Source organism: Lycorma delicatula, chromosome 12, assembly GCF_047948215.1.
Source record: "Lycorma delicatula isolate Av1 chromosome 12, ASM4794821v1, whole genome shotgun sequence".
NCBI classification, from domain to species: domain Eukaryota; kingdom Metazoa; phylum Arthropoda; class Insecta; order Hemiptera; family Fulgoridae; genus Lycorma; species Lycorma delicatula.
Genome location: NC_134466.1, coordinates 60740525 through 60760131, shown reverse-complemented (window position 1 = coordinate 60760131; position 19607 = coordinate 60740525). Strand labels below are relative to the sequence as shown.

The window sequence follows — 19607 nt, the reverse complement described above, 5'->3', positions numbered from 1 at the left end:
TGGTGCATTCAGTTTAAAAATGGTCACACCAATGTTCATGATAAGAACCGCAGTGGTCGACCTAGCCTTTTGGCTGATTAAATAACAATTAAAATCAACTATAAAACTCATGAAAATCACTATTTTATGATTACGAAACTATTGCTCATTTTCCCCAAATTTCACAAAGTTTACTGCAAGAAATTGTAACAGGGAAGCTTGGCTACCACAAGTTATGTGCAAAATGGGTGCCAAAAATCTTGAAAGACCAAAAAAAATAGCTTCTTGCTGCATCGCTGAATTACCTCGAAGCCTACAACGAGGATGGTAATCCACTGCTTGATCGTGTCGTAACAGAAAATGAGACATGGGTAAAGCATGTCAACTGTGAAACAAAAAGACAGCCCATAGAATGGAGTCACACTGGTTCTCCCAGAAAACCAGTAAAATATTTTCAACCATTGTCAGCTATAAAGATTATGGCAACTATGTTTTGGGCCGCTGAGGGAGTGCTTCCGTTGATTTCCTTGAAAATGGCAACACAATTAACTCAGAAAGATATTGTGAAACATTGATAAATCTATGGAGAGCGATGCAAAACAAGCATCAGGAAGACTGAGCTCATAGTGTTGTTGTTTCACAACGCACATCCACACACGACTAAGTGCCAGATACCTCTTGGATGGTTTTCGAGGGGTGGTGTTTGATCACCCACAGTACAGTCTGGATCTGGCACTGGGCGATTACCACATCTATCCAGCAATGAAGACCTGGCTCGCAATGCAACAAAGCGCTTTGAAAATGATGCAAAACTTAATGCAAGTGTAAACCAGTGGTTGAAATCTAAGGCTGTAGATTTCTACAGAAAGGAATTGAAAAGCTTGTGCTTAAGGAATTGCTTGTGCAATTTAGATGCACTTTAATTAAGTGCCTCAATTTAAATGGCTACTATGTAGAAAAACAGTTTAAGATTGAAGATTGTTCCTTTAAAATGTATATAATAATTTTTTTTTTACTTAGTTGGTTTTTTATTTCAAAACGTAAGTTACTTTCTGGACAGCCCTCCTATAATGTCAAAGATAATTTAAGACATGTTATGGATCAAAGTGTGTTCCAAAGCAGCAGCCTGTGTCAGTTATGTATGAAAATGAGTTACTATAAAAATAGTCTATGTTTGTAACAAACACCACATGAAAACCAGAGGCAAAATGATCAATGAGTTTCTAAATCTCAAAAAATACACATGATTGGGCAATACTAGTAGAGGTCATTGTTTTTTATTACCTAAAAAGATACAATTTTTGGCAAACGAAACATATTCACTGGGTATATAGACTTTGATGTTTCCTCATCATTGATAGTGAATGTTTTTCCTCCTTGAGAGTAACAAACAAATGAAAATCCAAGTCAAGTCAGGACTATAGGAAGGATGTAGTAGTATTTCCCGACCCATCTTTCCAATGGTTTCTTGGGTCAGCTATGCGGTGTGACGTCGAGCATTGTCGTGTACCAATATCCGCCTTTTCTTTGAGATCCGTGATGTTTCTCTCATTGTTGGCTTTACATTTTTCATCAGCGTGTCTGAGTATTGTACTGTTTATTGTACGCTTATTTTGCAAATAATCACATAAGACGGCTTGCGCATGCCAAAAGACGGTCAATATGACTTTTCCCACTGATGCTTGCATTTTGAATTTCTTTCGGACAAGTGAGCTGATATGCTTCCATTCCATGCTTTGTTTTTTTAGACTCTGGTACAAAATTGTGAACCCAAGTTTCATTACACGTTAAAATCTTGTTTAGAAAAGGATCACCTTCCCTTTCATAACGTTTTTTTCAAATCAGCACACACTTTGAGTCTTGTTTCCTTGTTGCGTTAACTTCTTCAGGACCCACCTTGCACTTGTTTTGCTGTACATGAGCTTGTTACTGAAAACATTATGAACTGTGCCAACACTTACTGTAACTTTTTTTCTATTTGTTCGACTGTAATATGCCAGTCTTCACGAAAAATGTCATCAATGCAGGTTTCAAGTGAAGGAATTGACAATTCAACTGGCCGGCCAGGACATTGCTCTTCAGTGATTGAGGTTCGACCATTTTTTAACTGTTCTACCCACTTACAAAAGTATCCGCGGTTCATACAACTTTCACCATACTGTAAAATTATTCAAGAAAAAACTTACACCTTCTGAAAGCAAAAAACAGATCACTGAACATTCTTTAACTAATGTGGAAACTTTAAGTGGGCACACCATTGTTAAATGCAACTTTGAGGTTATAAACAAAATGATTTTTATCCATCACCTGTTCTCAGATCATCCCAGTGATGCCAACCTAAAGTAATGAAAATACAAAACTCCTCCTACAAACTGTTCCACTTCTACATCAATTTATCTCTTTACTTATTGAATATCCCCCGTATTTCGCTTTCAGAATCATTCTGAATATCTGTCTGTTGTTCATGACCAATTTCCTGTTTGCTAACAGGGTGAGTCTGACTATGTAGCAGATGAGATTCCATTATTTTATAAAAAAATACATAAGGTTTACTTAGCTCCTAGCTCCTCAAATATGATTAATGATTAAATGGGATATTTTAGAAATTACTATATTATTATTTTTAAATATATTAATATACTTAAAACATGGAAATAATGCACACTTATCTCACTCTGTAGAAACTGTAAAAAATAATCTTAATCACTAACAAACACCATCTAACAGAATAGATTTCATATATTGGTTACTGAGGGTGTCAAAAGATGACAGCACGTGAAAGGAAAGTATATAAGTATTCCTACTGTGCTATAGGGGTGTTCATAATCATACATCACAGTCTGAATTATCTGCTACTCTTAACTTAACTCTCAACCTATTAACTTCTATACAATTATTCAAGGGGAAAAAGTCTGTACTATTTCCAAAGTAAAGAAAACGAAAAAGCCTCATGAGTTTAAAAGGGCCTCCATTCATTATTACAATGGTGATCCAGAAAGTAACTTACATTTGAGCCTATCAAGGAGATGTTAGGGATATAGCCATCTTCTTGGCGTCAAAACATTTCTACACTTAGTACGCATCAAGGTGTTGTAACCTTGTGGACTATGATTTTTCTTACTTTGTTCGTTGTGTATTATTGAAATAAGCGCTTGAGTAGAAAATCCTGCAAGTTGTGAGGTGCATTAAGTAATTAGGTTTTAACTAGCAAAAAACCTCAAACTAATTAAAATTCATCAACTTTGTGAGATGTACAGAAATGGAATAATGAGGGATGATGGAGTGAGGCAGTGGTGCATTAAAAAATGATCGCACCAATATTCATGATAAGGACCTCAGTAGTCGGCCGAGCCTTGTGACTGATGAACTGACAAAGGTAATCACCGATAAAATTTGTGAAAATCGCTGCATTACGATTACAGAACTGTCCCATTACTTACCTCAATTTTCACAAACGTCTACTGCAATTAATTGTATCAGGAAAGCTTGCTTATCATAACTTTTGGGCAAGATAAGTGCCAAAAATCTAAGGCAGCAGATTTCTACTGAGAAGGATTTGGAAAGCTCATGCGTTGTTATAATAAAAGCCTCAATTTAAATGGCGACTACGTAGAAAAATAGTTAGATTGTCCCTTTCAAATAGATAACATTTCTTTTTTTTCATTTGGTTGGTATTTTATTAAAGAACATAAGCTACTTCCTGAACTGCCCTCGTAGTTTGCAAGTGGCATAATTCAGTATATGATCAGACTTGATAGCAATGGAGTACAAAGATATTATAGGCATTGGCATTTATAAATCGATCTACAAAAAAATGTTTCCACCTAAGCACAATCTAAATGGTTTTGTATAAGACAATGCCACTGCTGAAAACATATCAACGTTGTTTGAAAAGAAAAATACAGAGACCTAGAATGATGATTATCAAAAACTATAATAAACCATTTAGTAACTGAACGTGCTCCAAAAAACCAAAGATAGTTTTGTACTCTTTTCGTAAACAATGTTGGATCAAAATATCTTGTGTCTGACACAATTACTGAACGATATGGGTGCTGTAAACAGTAAATAAATGAATCCTGATGAATAAAAAGTTGAGAATTCATATAATAACTAGATGTTATATTTATAACTTAAACCAACATAAAAGACAAAATAGCTTACTTGTTTAAATACTGTCTGTCCATCATCACTTGTCTTGGAAAGAGTTACAAACAAATATTTTTTTTGCTCTGTTTCATGCATGTTTTCTATTTTAATAGGCAAGGAAAATGGAACTTCTTCCAAAATTGAATTACCAGTTTGTGCATCCATACTCTGCAAAAAAATATAAGGTAATAATATTTTATTATAATAATGGAACTTAAAATAAGTGCGGTTAATGAAATATTACTGAAATGTAACATCTGACGAAGTCAAGAGCTTGGAGGTAACAATGAGGGCAGTCCAAAAAGTAACTTACGTTTGCGTCTAGCATGGAGATGATGAGGATAGAGCTCCTATTGGTGTCAAAACCTTTCTACACTTAGTATGCACCAAGTTGTCATAGCCTTGTGGACTATGACTTTCCTACAGTATTTGTTGTGAATTATTGAAAAGTGCGCTACAGCAGAAAATCCCACAAGTTGTGAAGTGAGTTCAGTGATGATGAATTTTAACTGGTTTGAGGTTTTTACTGGCAAAAAACCTCAAACCAGTTAAAATTCATCGGCAACTTTATGAGGTGTACAGAGATGGAATAATGAGTGATGGTGGAATGAGGCAGTGGTGCATTCAGTTTAAAAATCGCCGCACCAATATTTATCAAGAAGGCCGATCTCAGTGGTTGGCCGAGTCTTGTGACTGATGAACGGACAATGATAATCAACGATAAAATTTGTGAAAATCGCCGCATTTTGATTACGGAACTCTCGCTTCATTTTCCCCAAATTTCACAAAAATCTACTGCAAGCAATTGTATTGGGGAAGCTTGCTTATCACAAGTTTTGGGCAAGATAGGTGCCAAAAATCTAAGGGGGCAGATTTCTACAGAGAAGGATTTGTAAAACTCGTGCATCGTTATGATAAGTGCCTCAATTTAAATGGCGAATACATAGAAAAAAATATAATATTATCCCTTTGAAATAGATAATAACATTTCTTTTATTTTATTTGGTTGGTTTTTTATTAAAGAACATAAGCTACTTCCTGAACTGCCCTCGTGGTTTGCAAGTGGCATCATTCAGTATATGATAGCAATGGAATACAAAGATATTATAGGCATTGGCATTTATGAATCGATCAACAAAAAAAATGTTTCCACCTAAGCACAATCTAAATGGTTTTGTATAAGACAATGTCACTGCTGGAAACATAAAGAAACACATCAATGTTGTTTGAAAACAAAAATGCAGAGACCTACAATTAGGATTATCAAAAACTATAATAAACCATTTAGTAATTGAACATGAACATGGTTCACAAAAGCAAGGATAGTCTTGTACTGTTTTCGTAAACAATGTTGGATCTGGGTATAGAATAAATAACATTTGGGCAGCTTTGTTTATACCATAAAGCATCAGCAAACTGTATTTTCTTTGTTACATACTGTTTATCTACCATAAAGTGTTAGGGGCAATCTGTTCATCATAACTATTTCTCTCCCTATACTCCATTAATATCTGTTTTTTATACTATAAATCGAAATATCTTGTGTCTGACATAATTACTTAACGATATGGGTGCCATAAACAGTAAATAAATGTATCCTGATGAGTAAGAAGTTGAGAATTCATACAATAACTAGGTCTTATATTTATAACTTAAACCAACATAAAAGACAAAATAGCTTACTTGTTTAAATACTGTCTGTCCATCATCACTTGTCTTGGAAAGAGTTACAAACAAATATTTTTTTTGCTCTGTTTCATGCATGTTTTCTATTTTAATAGGCAAGGAAAATGGAACTTCTTCCAAAATTGAATTACCAGTTTGTGCATCCATACTCTGCAAAAAAATATAAGGTAATAATATTTTATTATAATAATGGAACTTAAAATAAGTGCGGTTAATGAAATATTACTGAAATGTAACATCTGACGAAGTCAAGAGCTTGGAGGTAACAATGAGGGCAGTCCAAAAAGTAACTTACGTTTGCGTCTAGCATGGAGATGATGAGGATAGAGCTCCTATTGGTGTCAAAACCTTTCTACACTTAGTATGCACCAAGTTGTCATAGCCTTGTGGACTATGACTTTCCTACAGTATTTGTTGTGAATTATTGAAAAGTGCGCTACAGCAGAAAATCCCACAAGTTGTGAAGTGAGTTCAGTGATGATGAATTTTAACTGGTTTGAGGTTTTTACTGGCAAAAAACCTCAAACCAGTTAAAATTCATCGGCAACTTTATGAGGTGTACAGAGATGGAATAATGAGTGATGGTGGAATGAGGCAGTGGTGCATTCAGTTTAAAAATCGCCGCACCAATATTTATCAAGAAGGCCGATCTCAGTGGTTGGCCGAGTCTTGTGACTGATGAACGGACAATGATAATCAACGATAAAATTTGTGAAAATCGCCGCATTTTGATTACGGAACTCTCGCTTCATTTTCCCCAAATTTCACAAAAATCTACTGCAAGCAATTGTATTGGGGAAGCTTGCTTATCACAAGTTTTGGGCAAGATAGGTGCCAAAAATCTAAGGGGGCAGATTTCTACAGAGAAGGATTTGTAAAACTCGTGCATCGTTATGATAAGTGCCTCAATTTAAATGGCGAATACATAGAAAAAAATATAATATTATCCCTTTGAAATAGATAATAACATTTCTTTTATTTTATTTGGTTGGTTTTTTATTAAAGAACATAAGCTACTTCCTGAACTGCCCTCGTGGTTTGCAAGTGGCATCATTCAGTATATGATAGCAATGGAATACAAAGATATTATAGGCATTGGCATTTATGAATCGATCAACAAAAAAAATGTTTCCACCTAAGCACAATCTAAATGGTTTTGTATAAGACAATGTCACTGCTGGAAACATAAAGAAACACATCAATGTTGTTTGAAAACAAAAATGCAGAGACCTACAATTAGGATTATCAAAAACTATAATAAACCATTTAGTAATTGAACATGAACATGGTTCACAAAAGCAAGGATAGTCTTGTACTGTTTTCGTAAACAATGTTGGATCTGGGTATAGAATAAATAACATTTGGGCAGCTTTGTTTATACCATAAAGCATCAGCAAACTGTATTTTCTTTGTTACATACTGTTTATCTACCATAAAGTGTTAGGGGCAATCTGTTCATCATAACTATTTCTCTCCCTATACTCCATTAATATCTGTTTTTTATACTATAAATCGAAATATCTTGTGTCTGACATAATTACTTAACGATATGGGTGCCATAAACAGTAAATAAATGTATCCTGATGAGTAAGAAGTTGAGAATTCATACAATAACTAGGTCTTATATTTATAACTTAAACCAACATAAAAGACAAAATAGCTTACTTGTTTAAATACTGTCTGTCCATCATCACTTGTCTTGGAAAGAGTTACAAACAAATATTTTTTTTGCTCTGTTTCATGCATGTTTTCTATTTTAATAGGCAAGGAAAATGGAACATCTTCCAAAACTGAATTACCAGTTTGTGCATCCATACTCTGCAAAAAAATATAAGGTAATAATATTTTATTATAATAGTGGAACTTAAAAAAAGTGCGGTTAATGAAATATTACTGAAATGTAACATCTGACGAAGTCAAGAGCTTGGAGGTAACAATGAGGGCGGTCAGAAAAGTAACTTACGTTTGCGTCTAGCATGGAGATGATAGGGATAGAGCTCCCATTGGTGTCAAAACCTTTCTAGAGTATGCACCAAGTTGTCATAACCTTGTGGACTTTGACTTTCCTACTGTATTTGTTGTGAATTATTGAAAAGTGCGCTTTAGCAGAAAATCCCACAAGTTGTGAAGTGTGTTCAGTGATTAGGTTTTTACAGGAAAAAAACCTCAAACCAGTTAAAATTCATCGGCAACTTTATGAGATGTACAGAGATGGAATAATGAGTGATGCTGGAATGAGACAGTGGTGCATTCAGTTTAAAAATCGCTGCACCAATATTCATCGAGAAGATCTCAGTAGTTGGCCGAGTTGTGACTGATGAACGGACAATGATAATCAACGATAAAATTTGTGAAAATCGCCGCATTTCGATTACGGAACTCTCGCTTCATTTCCCCCAAATTTCACAAAAGTCTACTGCAAGCAATTGTATTGGGGAAGCTTGCTTATCACAAGTTTTGGGCAAGATAGGTGCCAAAAATCTAAGGGGGCAGATTTCTACAGAGAAGGATTTGTAAAACTCGTGCATCGTTATGATAATTGCCTGAATTTAAATGGAGACTATATAGAAAAATTTTAAGATTGTCCCTTTCAAAATAGATAACTATTTTTTTTTTATTAAATAATGTAAGCTACTTCCTGAACTGCCCTCGATGTTTGCAACTGGCATCTTTCAGTATATAATCAGACTTGATAGCACTGGAACACACGTATATTGTAAGTATTGGCATTTAGCTATCAACCAATAGAAAAATGTTTTCACCTAAGCGCAATCTAAATGGTTTTGTATAAAATAATGTCACTGCTGGAAACATATATAAACAATCAGTCTTGATTGAAAATAATTATGCAGTGACCTAGAATGAAGATTATCAAAAAGTATAATAAACCTTTTGTAACTGAACATGTTTCACCAAACCAAGGATAGTTTTGTACAGTTTTTGTAAACAACGTTGAATCTGGGTCTAGAAAGAATAATGTTTAGGCAGCTTTGTTTACAACATGAGGCTCACTGTACTTTCTTTGTTATGTACTGTCGTCAAAATGTTTATCTACCTTAAAATTTTAAGAACAATCTGTTTATCATAGCTATTTATCTCCCTACACTTCGTTAATAACTTTTTTTTATATTATAAATCAAAATATCTCATATCAGACATGAATGCTAAACCATATGAGGGCCATAAACAGTAAATAAATATATCCTGACGAATAAAAAATTGAGTATTCTTACAAAAACCAGGTCTTATATTTATAATTTACATCAACATAAAATAGAAAATGGCTTACTTGTTTAAATATTGTTTCTTCATCATCTGTCTTGGCAGGAGGTACAAACAAATATTCTGTCTGCTCTATTTCATGCACGTTTTCTTTTTTAACAGGCAAGGAAAATGGATCTTCTTCCATAAATGAATTACAAGTTTGTGCATCCATACTCTGGAAAAAAAAATATGATAATAATATTTTATTATAATACTGGAACCTAAAATAACGTGGTTAATGAAACCACGTGGTTTAAATAATAATAATAAAAATACTAATATTAAATAATAGTTAACTAGTGTAGTTAATGATAAATTACTGAAATGTAACATCTGATGAAGTGAAAAGCTTGGAGCTAAATATTATATCAAACAATCGCGGGATAAACAATACTAATATTAGTCCTATTACTATATATTTAATTTTAGGTTTCTATTATTATTTAATACGTTATTATTTTTATTATATATTTTTGAATTTTATTTATATAAATATACTTACGAGACGTAAATAATATTATACACTTTTTTCACTCTGTAAAAACTTTAAACATAATCTTACACCCTAACGTACAACCATGGGAATAGTTCGACTAAAATTTGTCGTACCATTCGATTATTAAAATTAATCGATTAATTTAACAACTTGCAAATATGTATTAGTCGACCAATTTTTGAAAATTAGTAGTTGTCAACTACTTAACATTATTATATTATTTACAACATAAAAAATTCAATCTATTAAACTGATTTTACATAGAATTATAGAGTAGTCGTTGGTCGAAAACATTAATAGCTATAGTTATGAACATTACTGCTTAAGCAAGAATGTACTTATTAGCTTATTAATAAAAGTGGTTTTCAACATTCCATGCCACCATAACTTCATATAATTTCACCATAACTAATTTCATTTATTAAACAGAGAATAATACCTATCACACTTACAGAAATAATACAATTATTCGTTGTTTAAATTAAGTCAGGCTGGTAAGAGAGTTGTAACAAATTTTTCTATTTTTTGCATAGAATGCTTAAACATTGTTTATTATCTATTATTGTATATCTATTGTCTATTACATATATTTAAAATGTATTTTTTAAACAAAATTCTAAATAAATAACAGATTTTGATAATAGAAATGTAATGTCTTACTTTTTTTGATATCAATATCATTTGTTAAAAACTGTTTTATTTATATTACAGAAATTTTTGTTTTTGAGGGGAAGAAATGATACCTGCAAGACTTTTGGGACTCCACAATTATTTAATTATTGATTTCAGCCTCCTCTATGAATCATGAGACCTTGCCGTTGGTGAGGGGGCTTGAGTGCTCAGGGATACAGAGTAGCTGGACCGAAGGTGCAACCATATCGGAGAGGTATCTGTTGAGAGCCAGACTAAGGAATGATTCCTGAAAGAGGGCAGCAGCTCTTTCAGTAGTTGTTAGGGGCGTGAGTCACAATGACTTAAACGGCCGTATCAACATCACTCAGTCCTCTGAGTACTGCGCAGCTGAAAGCAATGGAAAACTACAGCTGCTTTTTTTCCAAGAAAATGTGGCTCTCTGCATTTTCACATAGCAATAATGGAGGCGCCTTCCTTGGTAAAATATTCCGGAGGTAAAACAGTCCCCCGTTCGGATCTCCGGGTGGGGACTACTAAGGAAGGGGTCACCAGAAAATTAAAAAATAACATTCTACGAGTCGGAGCGTGGAATGTTAGAAGCTTAAAAAAAGGTTGGTAGGCTAGAAAATTTAAAAAGGGAAATGGATAGGGTGAATGTGGATATAGTAGGAATTAGTGAGGTCCGATGGGAAGAGGAAGGCGACTTTTGGTCAGGTGATTTTAGAGTAATTAACTCAGCGTCAAATAATGGGCAGGCAGGAGTAGGTTTCGTGATGAACAAGAAGATAGGGAGGAGAGTGGAGTATTTCAAAACGCATAGCGATAGAATCATTGTAATAAGGATAAAATCAAAACCTAAACCGACAACGATTGTTAACGTTTATATGCCTACAAGCGCCCATGATGATGATGAGGTAGAGTGTGTATACGAAGAGATTGATGAAGCAATTAAACACGTAAAAGGAGATGAAAATTTAATAATAGTTAGAGATTGGAATGCAAGCATTGGAAAAGGCAAGGAAGGAAATATAGTGGGTGAATACGGACTGGGCAGAAGGAATGAAAGAGGGGACCAACTTATAGAGTTTTGCACGAAGTATAATTTAGTAATTGCCAACACCCAATTTAAAAATCATAATAGAAGAATATACACTTGGAAAAAGCCAGGCGATACTGCAAGATATCAGATAGATTATATCATGGTTAAGCAAAGATTTAGAAATCAACTCGTTGACTGCAAAACTTACTGTGGAGCAGACATTGATAGCGACCATAATTTGGTGATAATGAAATGTAGATTGAGGTTTAAAAACCTGAAGAAAAGTTGTCAGATGAATCGGTGGAGAAGCTTGAGAAGCTTTAGAGAATTTAGAGAAGCTTGAGGAAGAGGAGGTAAAGAAGATTTTTGAGGAGGACATCGCAAGAGGTCTGAGTAAAAAAGATAAGGTAGAAAATGTAGAAGAAGAATGGGAGAATGTTAAAAAGGAAATTCTTAAATCAGCAGAAGCAAACTTAGGCGGAATAAAGAGAACTGGTAGAAAACCTTGGGTTTCAGACGATATATTGCAGCTGATGGATGAACGTAGAAAATGTAAGAATGCTAATGATGAAGAAAGTAAAAGGAACTATCGGCAATTAAGAAATGCTATAAATAGGAAGTGCAAACTGGCGAAAGAAGAGTGGATTAAAGAAAAGTGTTCAGAAGTGGAAAGAGAAATGAACATTGGTAAAATAGTCGGAGCATACAGGAAAGTTAAGGAAAATTTTGGGGTACATAAATTAAAATCTAATAATGTGTTAAACAAAGATGGTACACCAATATATAATACGAAAGGTAAAGTCGATAGATGGGTGGAATATATTGAAGAGTTATATGGAGGAAATGAATTAGAAAATGGTTTTATAGAGGAAGAAGAGGAAGTTGAGGAGGATGAAATGGGAGAAACAATACTGAGATCTGAATTTAAGAGAGCATTAAAAGATTTAAATGGCAGAAAGGCTCTTGGAATAGACGAAATACCTGTAGAATTACTGCGCAGAGCAGGTGAGGAAGCGATTGATAGATTATACAAACTGGTGTGTAATATTTATGGAAAAGGGGAATTTTCGTGAGAATTCAAAAAAAGTGTTATAGTTATGATACCAAAGAAAGCAGGGGCAGATATGTGAAGAATATAGAACAATTAGTTTAACTAGTCATGCATCAAAAATCGTAACTAGAATTTTATACAGAAGAATTGAGAGGAGAGTGGAAGAAGTGTTAGGAGAAGACCAATTTGGTTTCAGGAAAAGTATAGGGACAAGGGAAGCAATTTTAGGCCTCAGATTAATAGTAGAAGGAAGATTAAAGAAAAACAAACCAACATACTTGGCGTTTATAGACCTAGAAAAGGCATTCGATAACGTACACTGGAATAAAATGTTCAGCATTTAAAAAAAATTAGGGTTCAAATACAGAGATAGAAGAACAATTGCTAACATGTACAGGAACCAAACAACAACAGTAACAATTGAAGAACATAAGAAAGAAGCCGTAATAAGAAAGGGAGTCCAACAAGGATGTTCCCTATCTCCGTTACTTTTTAATCTTTACATGGAAGTAGCAATTAATGATGTTAATGAACAATTTAGATTCGGAGTAACAATACAAGGTGAAAAGATAAAGATCCTACGATTTGCTGATGATATAGTAATTCTAGCCGAAAGTAAAAAGGATTTAGATGAAACAATGAACGGCATAGATGAAGTCCTACGCAAGAACTATCGCATGAAAATAAACAAGAACAAAACAAAAGTAATGAAATGTAGTAGAAATAACAAAGATGGACCACTGAATGTGAAAATAGGAGGAGAAAAGATTATGGAGGTAGAAGAATTTTGTTATTTGGGAAGTAAAATTACTAAAGATGGACGAAGCAGGAGCGATACAAAATGTCGAATAGCACAAGCTAAACGAGCCTTCAGTAAGAAATATAATTTGTTTACATCAAAAATTAATTTAAATCTCAGGAAAAGATTTTTGAAAGTGTATGTTTGGAGTGTCGCTTTATATGGAAGTGAAACTTGGACAATCGGAGTATCTGAGAAGAAAAGATTAGAAGCTTTTGAAATGCGGTGCTATAGGAGAATGTTAAAAATCAGATGGGTGGATAAAGTGACAAATGAAGAGGTATTGCGGCAAATAGATGAAGAAAGAAGCATTTGGAAAAATATAGTTAAAAGAAGAGACAGACTTATAGGCCACATACTAAGGCATCCTGGAATAGTCGCTTTAATATTGGAAGGACAGGTAGAAGGGAAAAATTGTGTAGGCAGGCCACGTTTGGAGTATGTAAAACAAATTGTTGGGGATGTAGGATGTAGAGGGTATACTGAAATGAAACGACTAGCACTAGATAGGGAATCTTGGAGAGCTGTATCAAACTAGTCAAATGACTGAAGACAAAAAAAAAAAAAATTGATTTCAGGTTTATTTACAATTCGTCACAATGTTGGAATCTTACCTTTTTAACACGCAGTCAAACTTGAAATTCTCCGGTGTCCTCACTTGATTGTATCCCTGTACAGCAAGTACAACATATAGGATTTAAAAATCTTACGTTCTGACTGTCAGAGCTTCCGGTGTTTTCATTCGATGTCACATCTGTGCCTTACCTAATCGCAGTAGCTCATCTCCGGGTCTGGTAATCTCGTAACCCCCCAAGTATATTACTTGTGGGGGACAGTCAAGAATGTAGTGTACAGTAAAAAGCCAGTCACTAGTGGAACTACACAATGAAATTGAAATGGTTTGGGAAGCAATTCCTGTGTCTGTAAATAAAGTCTTACAAAATCAAATCAAAATTAAACTCTCACCTGATTATTTCGCTAAAGAGATTTTTTTAAATGTATTTATTTGTTTTTCTATATTAACTTTTTGCTTTTAATACATAATGTGAATTACTTTCACTGATAACTAGGAAAGAAACTTACTTGAATTTTCTGCGTAATTTTCTCCTAAATAGTAAGTCTTTTGAGAGTAAAACTCTCTGTAGCCAGAATTTTACTCCCTTTTCCGGGTAAGTTATCTAATTTGTAAGGATTTTTTGAAATTGGTGCAAAGATTTAGTTGTAGTAAAGTTTTTTTTTAAATTTAAAGCTTTTCAAAAAACTTAATTTAGTTTAAAATTTTTTATGTTTTATTCGAGTGCGACAGGAAAACCTTTAGTAACATGTGTTGTGGGGGGGGGGGGTTTCCATTTAATATTTTTATATTCTTTGTAACTACAGTACTGCTGCACCGAGTTTCATAAAGATTTTAGTTAATTTCTGTTCCGCGACAATTGTATCTACAGGCTAAACAATATCCATACTTTTTTCCAAGCTGATATTGAAAGTATTTTTTAAACTCAAACGAGACGTAAAATAAAACTGCTTGAATATTTTCAAATGTATATTATATGAATAAATTAAAATAATAAGCTTAAAAATTACTGGAACAATTTTTAAAATATGTAATTATTTTTAACGAAATTAATTTGTAATGTGTTATTAAGGATAGTTTATGCTTCAACTTTCTTCAATTACCGGAACTGAAATGTTTGTAACTACTATTATACTATCATTGTAACTAGTACTGCTGTTATAACAATGGCGGAGTATCCCTGAAATTCATTTGGAAGGTTCTGGTTTTGAATCCCAGTCAGGCTTGGATTTTTTCCCGTTGCATAAAATTTATTATCATTCATCGGTATTTTTTAATGGGCGTCAGCCTATTACTAAATTAAACAAGCACCTGTCGCTATATGGTTATTTGCATTTTTCATTGCAGTCAATATTTTTATTTTATTACATAAATCAAAGGAAGGGGCAGTTAGGTGCACATCAAACCTACAATAACAGTGGCAGTGGCGTATTTGTTGACCCACCATACTCTACACATTTGTCACTTTAGATATTCACATGAAGATTTTTACATACCAAAAATTAAGGTGTTATCTATTAGTAAGAATTAAAAAGATTTAAAAAGATACATATATATATATATATATATATATATATATATATATATATATATTACTGTTGCTCCAGTTTAACTCTAAAATCTGAATTTCAAAATTCCTTTCTTAGTCCACACTTGCATCATAAGAAAAATGTGTATACAAATTTTTAACAATTTATCTTCATTAGTTTTTATTGTTATTTAACAATAGTATATTGCTCCATTCTCCAGCTTCCTTCTTTTGCTAGACAAATAGCTATTTGTATATAGTAGAGACAGATCATATCCAGCTTTGTTCCATGCTTTCCTGTAATAATCCACTGCAACAGCAATTGAGTATGGCCGTCTTGCCACACTCAATGTCTTATTGGAATATTTGTCTCCTATTGTGAATTACAGTTTTAAATGATGTATTCTTAGTGAAAAAAGCATTTTTTATGAATATAAGGTTGTAATTAAAAATACAAATGGTATTTTTTTAAATCTTGCATTTCACAACAAACATCTATCTCTACTTTTCTTATAAACATGGCCTACATTTTTCCTTCACTATGTTTAGCAGTAAGGTAAATTATGTTTACCATAAAAAATGTATATTTACCTCATACTTTTAATTGTAACAAGTAATTTTTTGACATAATCTTTTTTTAAGAGTTTTAATTGTTAAAATTAGCACAAGGCTATTGCTGAAATTGTAGTTTTAGAACAACCCTGTTCTGTCATCATTATCATTTATTAATAGCACTGTACATATAAATCTATAAATGATCCAATTTTAATCTAACCCGTTAATGCCTATTATATGACATATCATGCGCAATGCAAACAAGGAATAAATTTCAGCTAAATAAAATTTTTTACGTTTTATATTTTTTGCAATTTGCTTTTTGGTTCACGATAATATTGGTTATTGTGTTGGTAGACCTTTTTTTAGTTTCTTCACAGCTTTGTTGTTGTTCTATGTACTTGTGTATCTTGAGAAGTTACCATGGAAAGGAAGTATGTCTAAATAACTAAAATTTTTATTTTTTATATGTATTCAACTAAGAGACTTACATGATTATTTTGCTAAAAATATATGTTTATATATATTAACATAACAATACGCTTATCATTATCAGTTTTTGTTTCTTTTCTATGTCTTTAAAATTTATGTATGATATATCATACACTGTGCTGTAACGGATAATTGTGGTTTATGTTTCAGAACTACTGCTGAAGACATCCTTTCCTGGCTATAAAGATCAAACAATTTATGAGTCCTAAAGCAATCCCAGGCATTAATGGGCTAATTTAGTTTTGAATAGTGTATCCAATAATGAAAAAAAAAGTAACCACTAACTGCAAAGACCATATAGCAAATAAATACAATTTATGTCAACTTGTAAACCTAATTTGCATTCAATGTCTTATTCACATTACCTCCTATCACTCTATAACTTAGTTCATTTAATCTTATTTGGTAGCTTCTGTGCCCATGCCTTTCTTAATATGTAATATAGAAGTATATTCTAATTAACAATTTTCAAGATGCTTCTTTAACTGCGTCTTATAAATAACAATTTCTTTCTGTTAAATCATTCAATTGCCATTATTTTGTTTTCACTTTCCAATCTTCTGTTAGTCATACCTAGGAGACTGAAGTTTTACTAGTTCAATTCTTGCTTCTTTTGTGCAGGCATTCATTAACTAAATAATTCTTTCCTGTCGTCATTACTTTAGTTTTTCCAAACATTTATTTCAATTCCATACCAATTTAAATTTTTAATATCATGTGGTTCCATTTCTAAAAAAAAGTCATCTTATAAAGTTTAGTCTCTTTCCTCCCAGAGTGATTTCTATTCTCTTTATCAAATCTTCAACAAAATCAGTGAGAAGCAGCAGCTTCCTTTCCTTACTTCTCTTTCTAAGTCAAACAAATCATTTCGATCTCCTATATTTTAGCCACTTTCGGATTTAGGTACAAGTCTTTTTTAGATTTCTATGATTTCAATCTAGTTTATCCCGTTGGATATTGTTGAATGTTTTCAACCATAAAAAAAGGAAAAGTTTGGTTTGATGTTCAGAATATAAATTTATGTGGTTAATCTGGATCGGTTCAATGGTGAAATGTAAATGAGGAAATGTTTTAATAAAAACTGTTTTTTTCAAAATCAAGAACCATGACCGAACAAAGCATGTCTTTTTATCCAATCTGATCATATTTCAATCATCTAATGGTTCAGAGTTTCTCAAAATATTTATGAAAAACATTTTCTCATAATGAATACTACTTATTTAGAATTTCTTGTCAAACTTTCTAGATTGAACAGTGGAAATTATTCTTGATTTCCCCTAAAAAAAAACAAAACATATGATTGGAATATTTTAAAAAGCTACTTCTAATAGCCACTGTATGGATTGAGATTCCCAATCATAATACTTATGAGTTAAGTAATGTTTTACTTGTTCAGTGACATAACTTAATTATGTCACTGAACATTATTATTGTGCTTCAATGTACACTTTGTTAGCAAGAAACGTCTCCCAAGAGATGCGTGAACGGGCTTCACTGAATAAAAAAAATTTCAGTGACTTAAGATGAGAACAATGATGAAACTGATACGGATGAGCAAGTACATTTACCAGAAAGACTAAAAAAAACTTTTTACCTTAATTGAAAAACAAAAAAATAAAGAAACTGCAAATGCAATTAAACTTCATTTGCCAATTAAAAGCGGGTTTATAAAATAGATGCCAAATTATACATAGACCAGGACTGATTTGAAGATGAAAATATGAAGTTGCCACAAATTTTTTTGAACAAAAATATGTGAATTCATCACTCCCACACTCACTAAAATAATACATTACACAAAATACAATCTTCAAATCAAAAAACTTTTTTCAGTTAAAGATCTTACTATAATTTACAAAGCCATCAAAAAAGCTTTTACAAAATAGAAAAGTAAGATTGGATTATATTTATGTGAATTATTATTTTTGAACAAAAAACCAAAGAAAAAACAGTGCTCAAATTGAGAATTCTTTTTTATTACAGTTCTTTTTTTAAGGTCTTATTAAATGTAATACACCAAATAATTGAATTGCCCGATAAGATTCTTTACGTTGGATTTACTACAAGCAAGTATTTAAAAATAATTCTAATTTCTATGGTTAAAAATAAATAAGAATTTTCCATTTGTCTGACTTCAGACTTGAATTTTTTGGTACACATTTTTAAAATGAGGTAGCATTATACAAATATGGAAAGTTAAAATTTTAAACTAAACACTAAAAAAATTGTTTGTTTTTTCATCAAAACTGTTTTATACAAAATAAATGAAAAAATATAAAAAATGAAAGGTATAATTTTAAAACATTCACAAATTATATTCAGTAATGTTTTTACTGTTTTATTGGTTTGTATTCAAGTTAATAGTAAATATTTTTACTACTTAGCCTTTCTTTTTTTCTTATTGGTACATGTTTATGAAGGTAAATACTTCATTTTACTTATGCCAAGAGCCCCTTAACTTTCATCATTTTCATTTTAGAAGTCATATATGATTGTTATTTCTACTTTATTATGAATACGGTTTTCTTGGGTTATTTCAATATTATCAATCTTTTTTCTTGCAAGTTCAATCTTGTTTTAACAGAGCATGGCACATATTTATCAGCTTCACTGGTATATATTAATTCTCTACAAATGAAGAAATGATTTGCTATTTCAAAAGTTTAAGATTTTACATTACATGATAATCTCCTCCACCAAAATAATGCTAAAAAATGAAGTGCCAGAACATTGATTTTGTAATCCCCACAATTTTTTTCATGAAATCTTTTAAATTAGCTAATAAATATGTTTTTAAATATTCTCCTTTTTGATTCTTTTTGTAAGAATATTATTTTAGGCATTAAACAGAATAACTACTGTAAATTTATTTTTATATTATTTATTAGTATGACAAATGCAGTAGTTTGTCTAAAAGTTATTTTTAAAACTGGTTTAAAAGTCAGTTACTTTAAAAAATATTATAATATTGCACGTCATAATATATATTATATATAATAAGCCTAAAAGGCACCACCAAACAAATTTTTTTTTCAAATCTCTTTGTCAGTAAAACTTAACAACCAAAAAAACTATCAAGTTACTTTATTTCTTACTTCATTTGTGTGAGGTAATACCCTACCTGACACAGTTCTTGTCTGGGCACAGTGATTTTGAGGCATACCTCAAAAGGTTTTGAGGGCCTGACATGGCTCACCCCTGACAACACGGTACCATACATGCTGGCGGGAAAGAGGCAGTAGAGCCAGGTGGAGAAGCTGGTATGCACAATCCTGTGAACAAAGGAAGGTGAGGGACATCTGCGTGACGCCAGGCTCAGGCTGGAAGTATGCTAGGTTTAAGAATCATTTTAATATATGTCT

At 32.4% G+C, this 19607-nt stretch overlaps 1 protein-coding gene across 1 annotated transcript in view; it reads right to left on the bottom strand.

Annotated features, from left to right (window-relative positions):
• Positions 1-19406, bottom strand: part of LOC142332773 (uncharacterized) — a 71502-nt gene extending 52096 nt beyond the window's left edge. The window contains exons 1-2 of the mRNA XM_075379389.1: positions 19341-19406; positions 9104-9253 (exon numbers count right to left, since the gene is read on the bottom strand). Coding sequence (XP_075235504.1) covers positions 9104-9253; positions 19341-19406 — 216 coding nt within the window. The remainder of the gene's footprint in view (positions 1-9103; positions 9254-19340) is intronic.
• Positions 19407-19607: the final 201 nt, after the last annotated feature.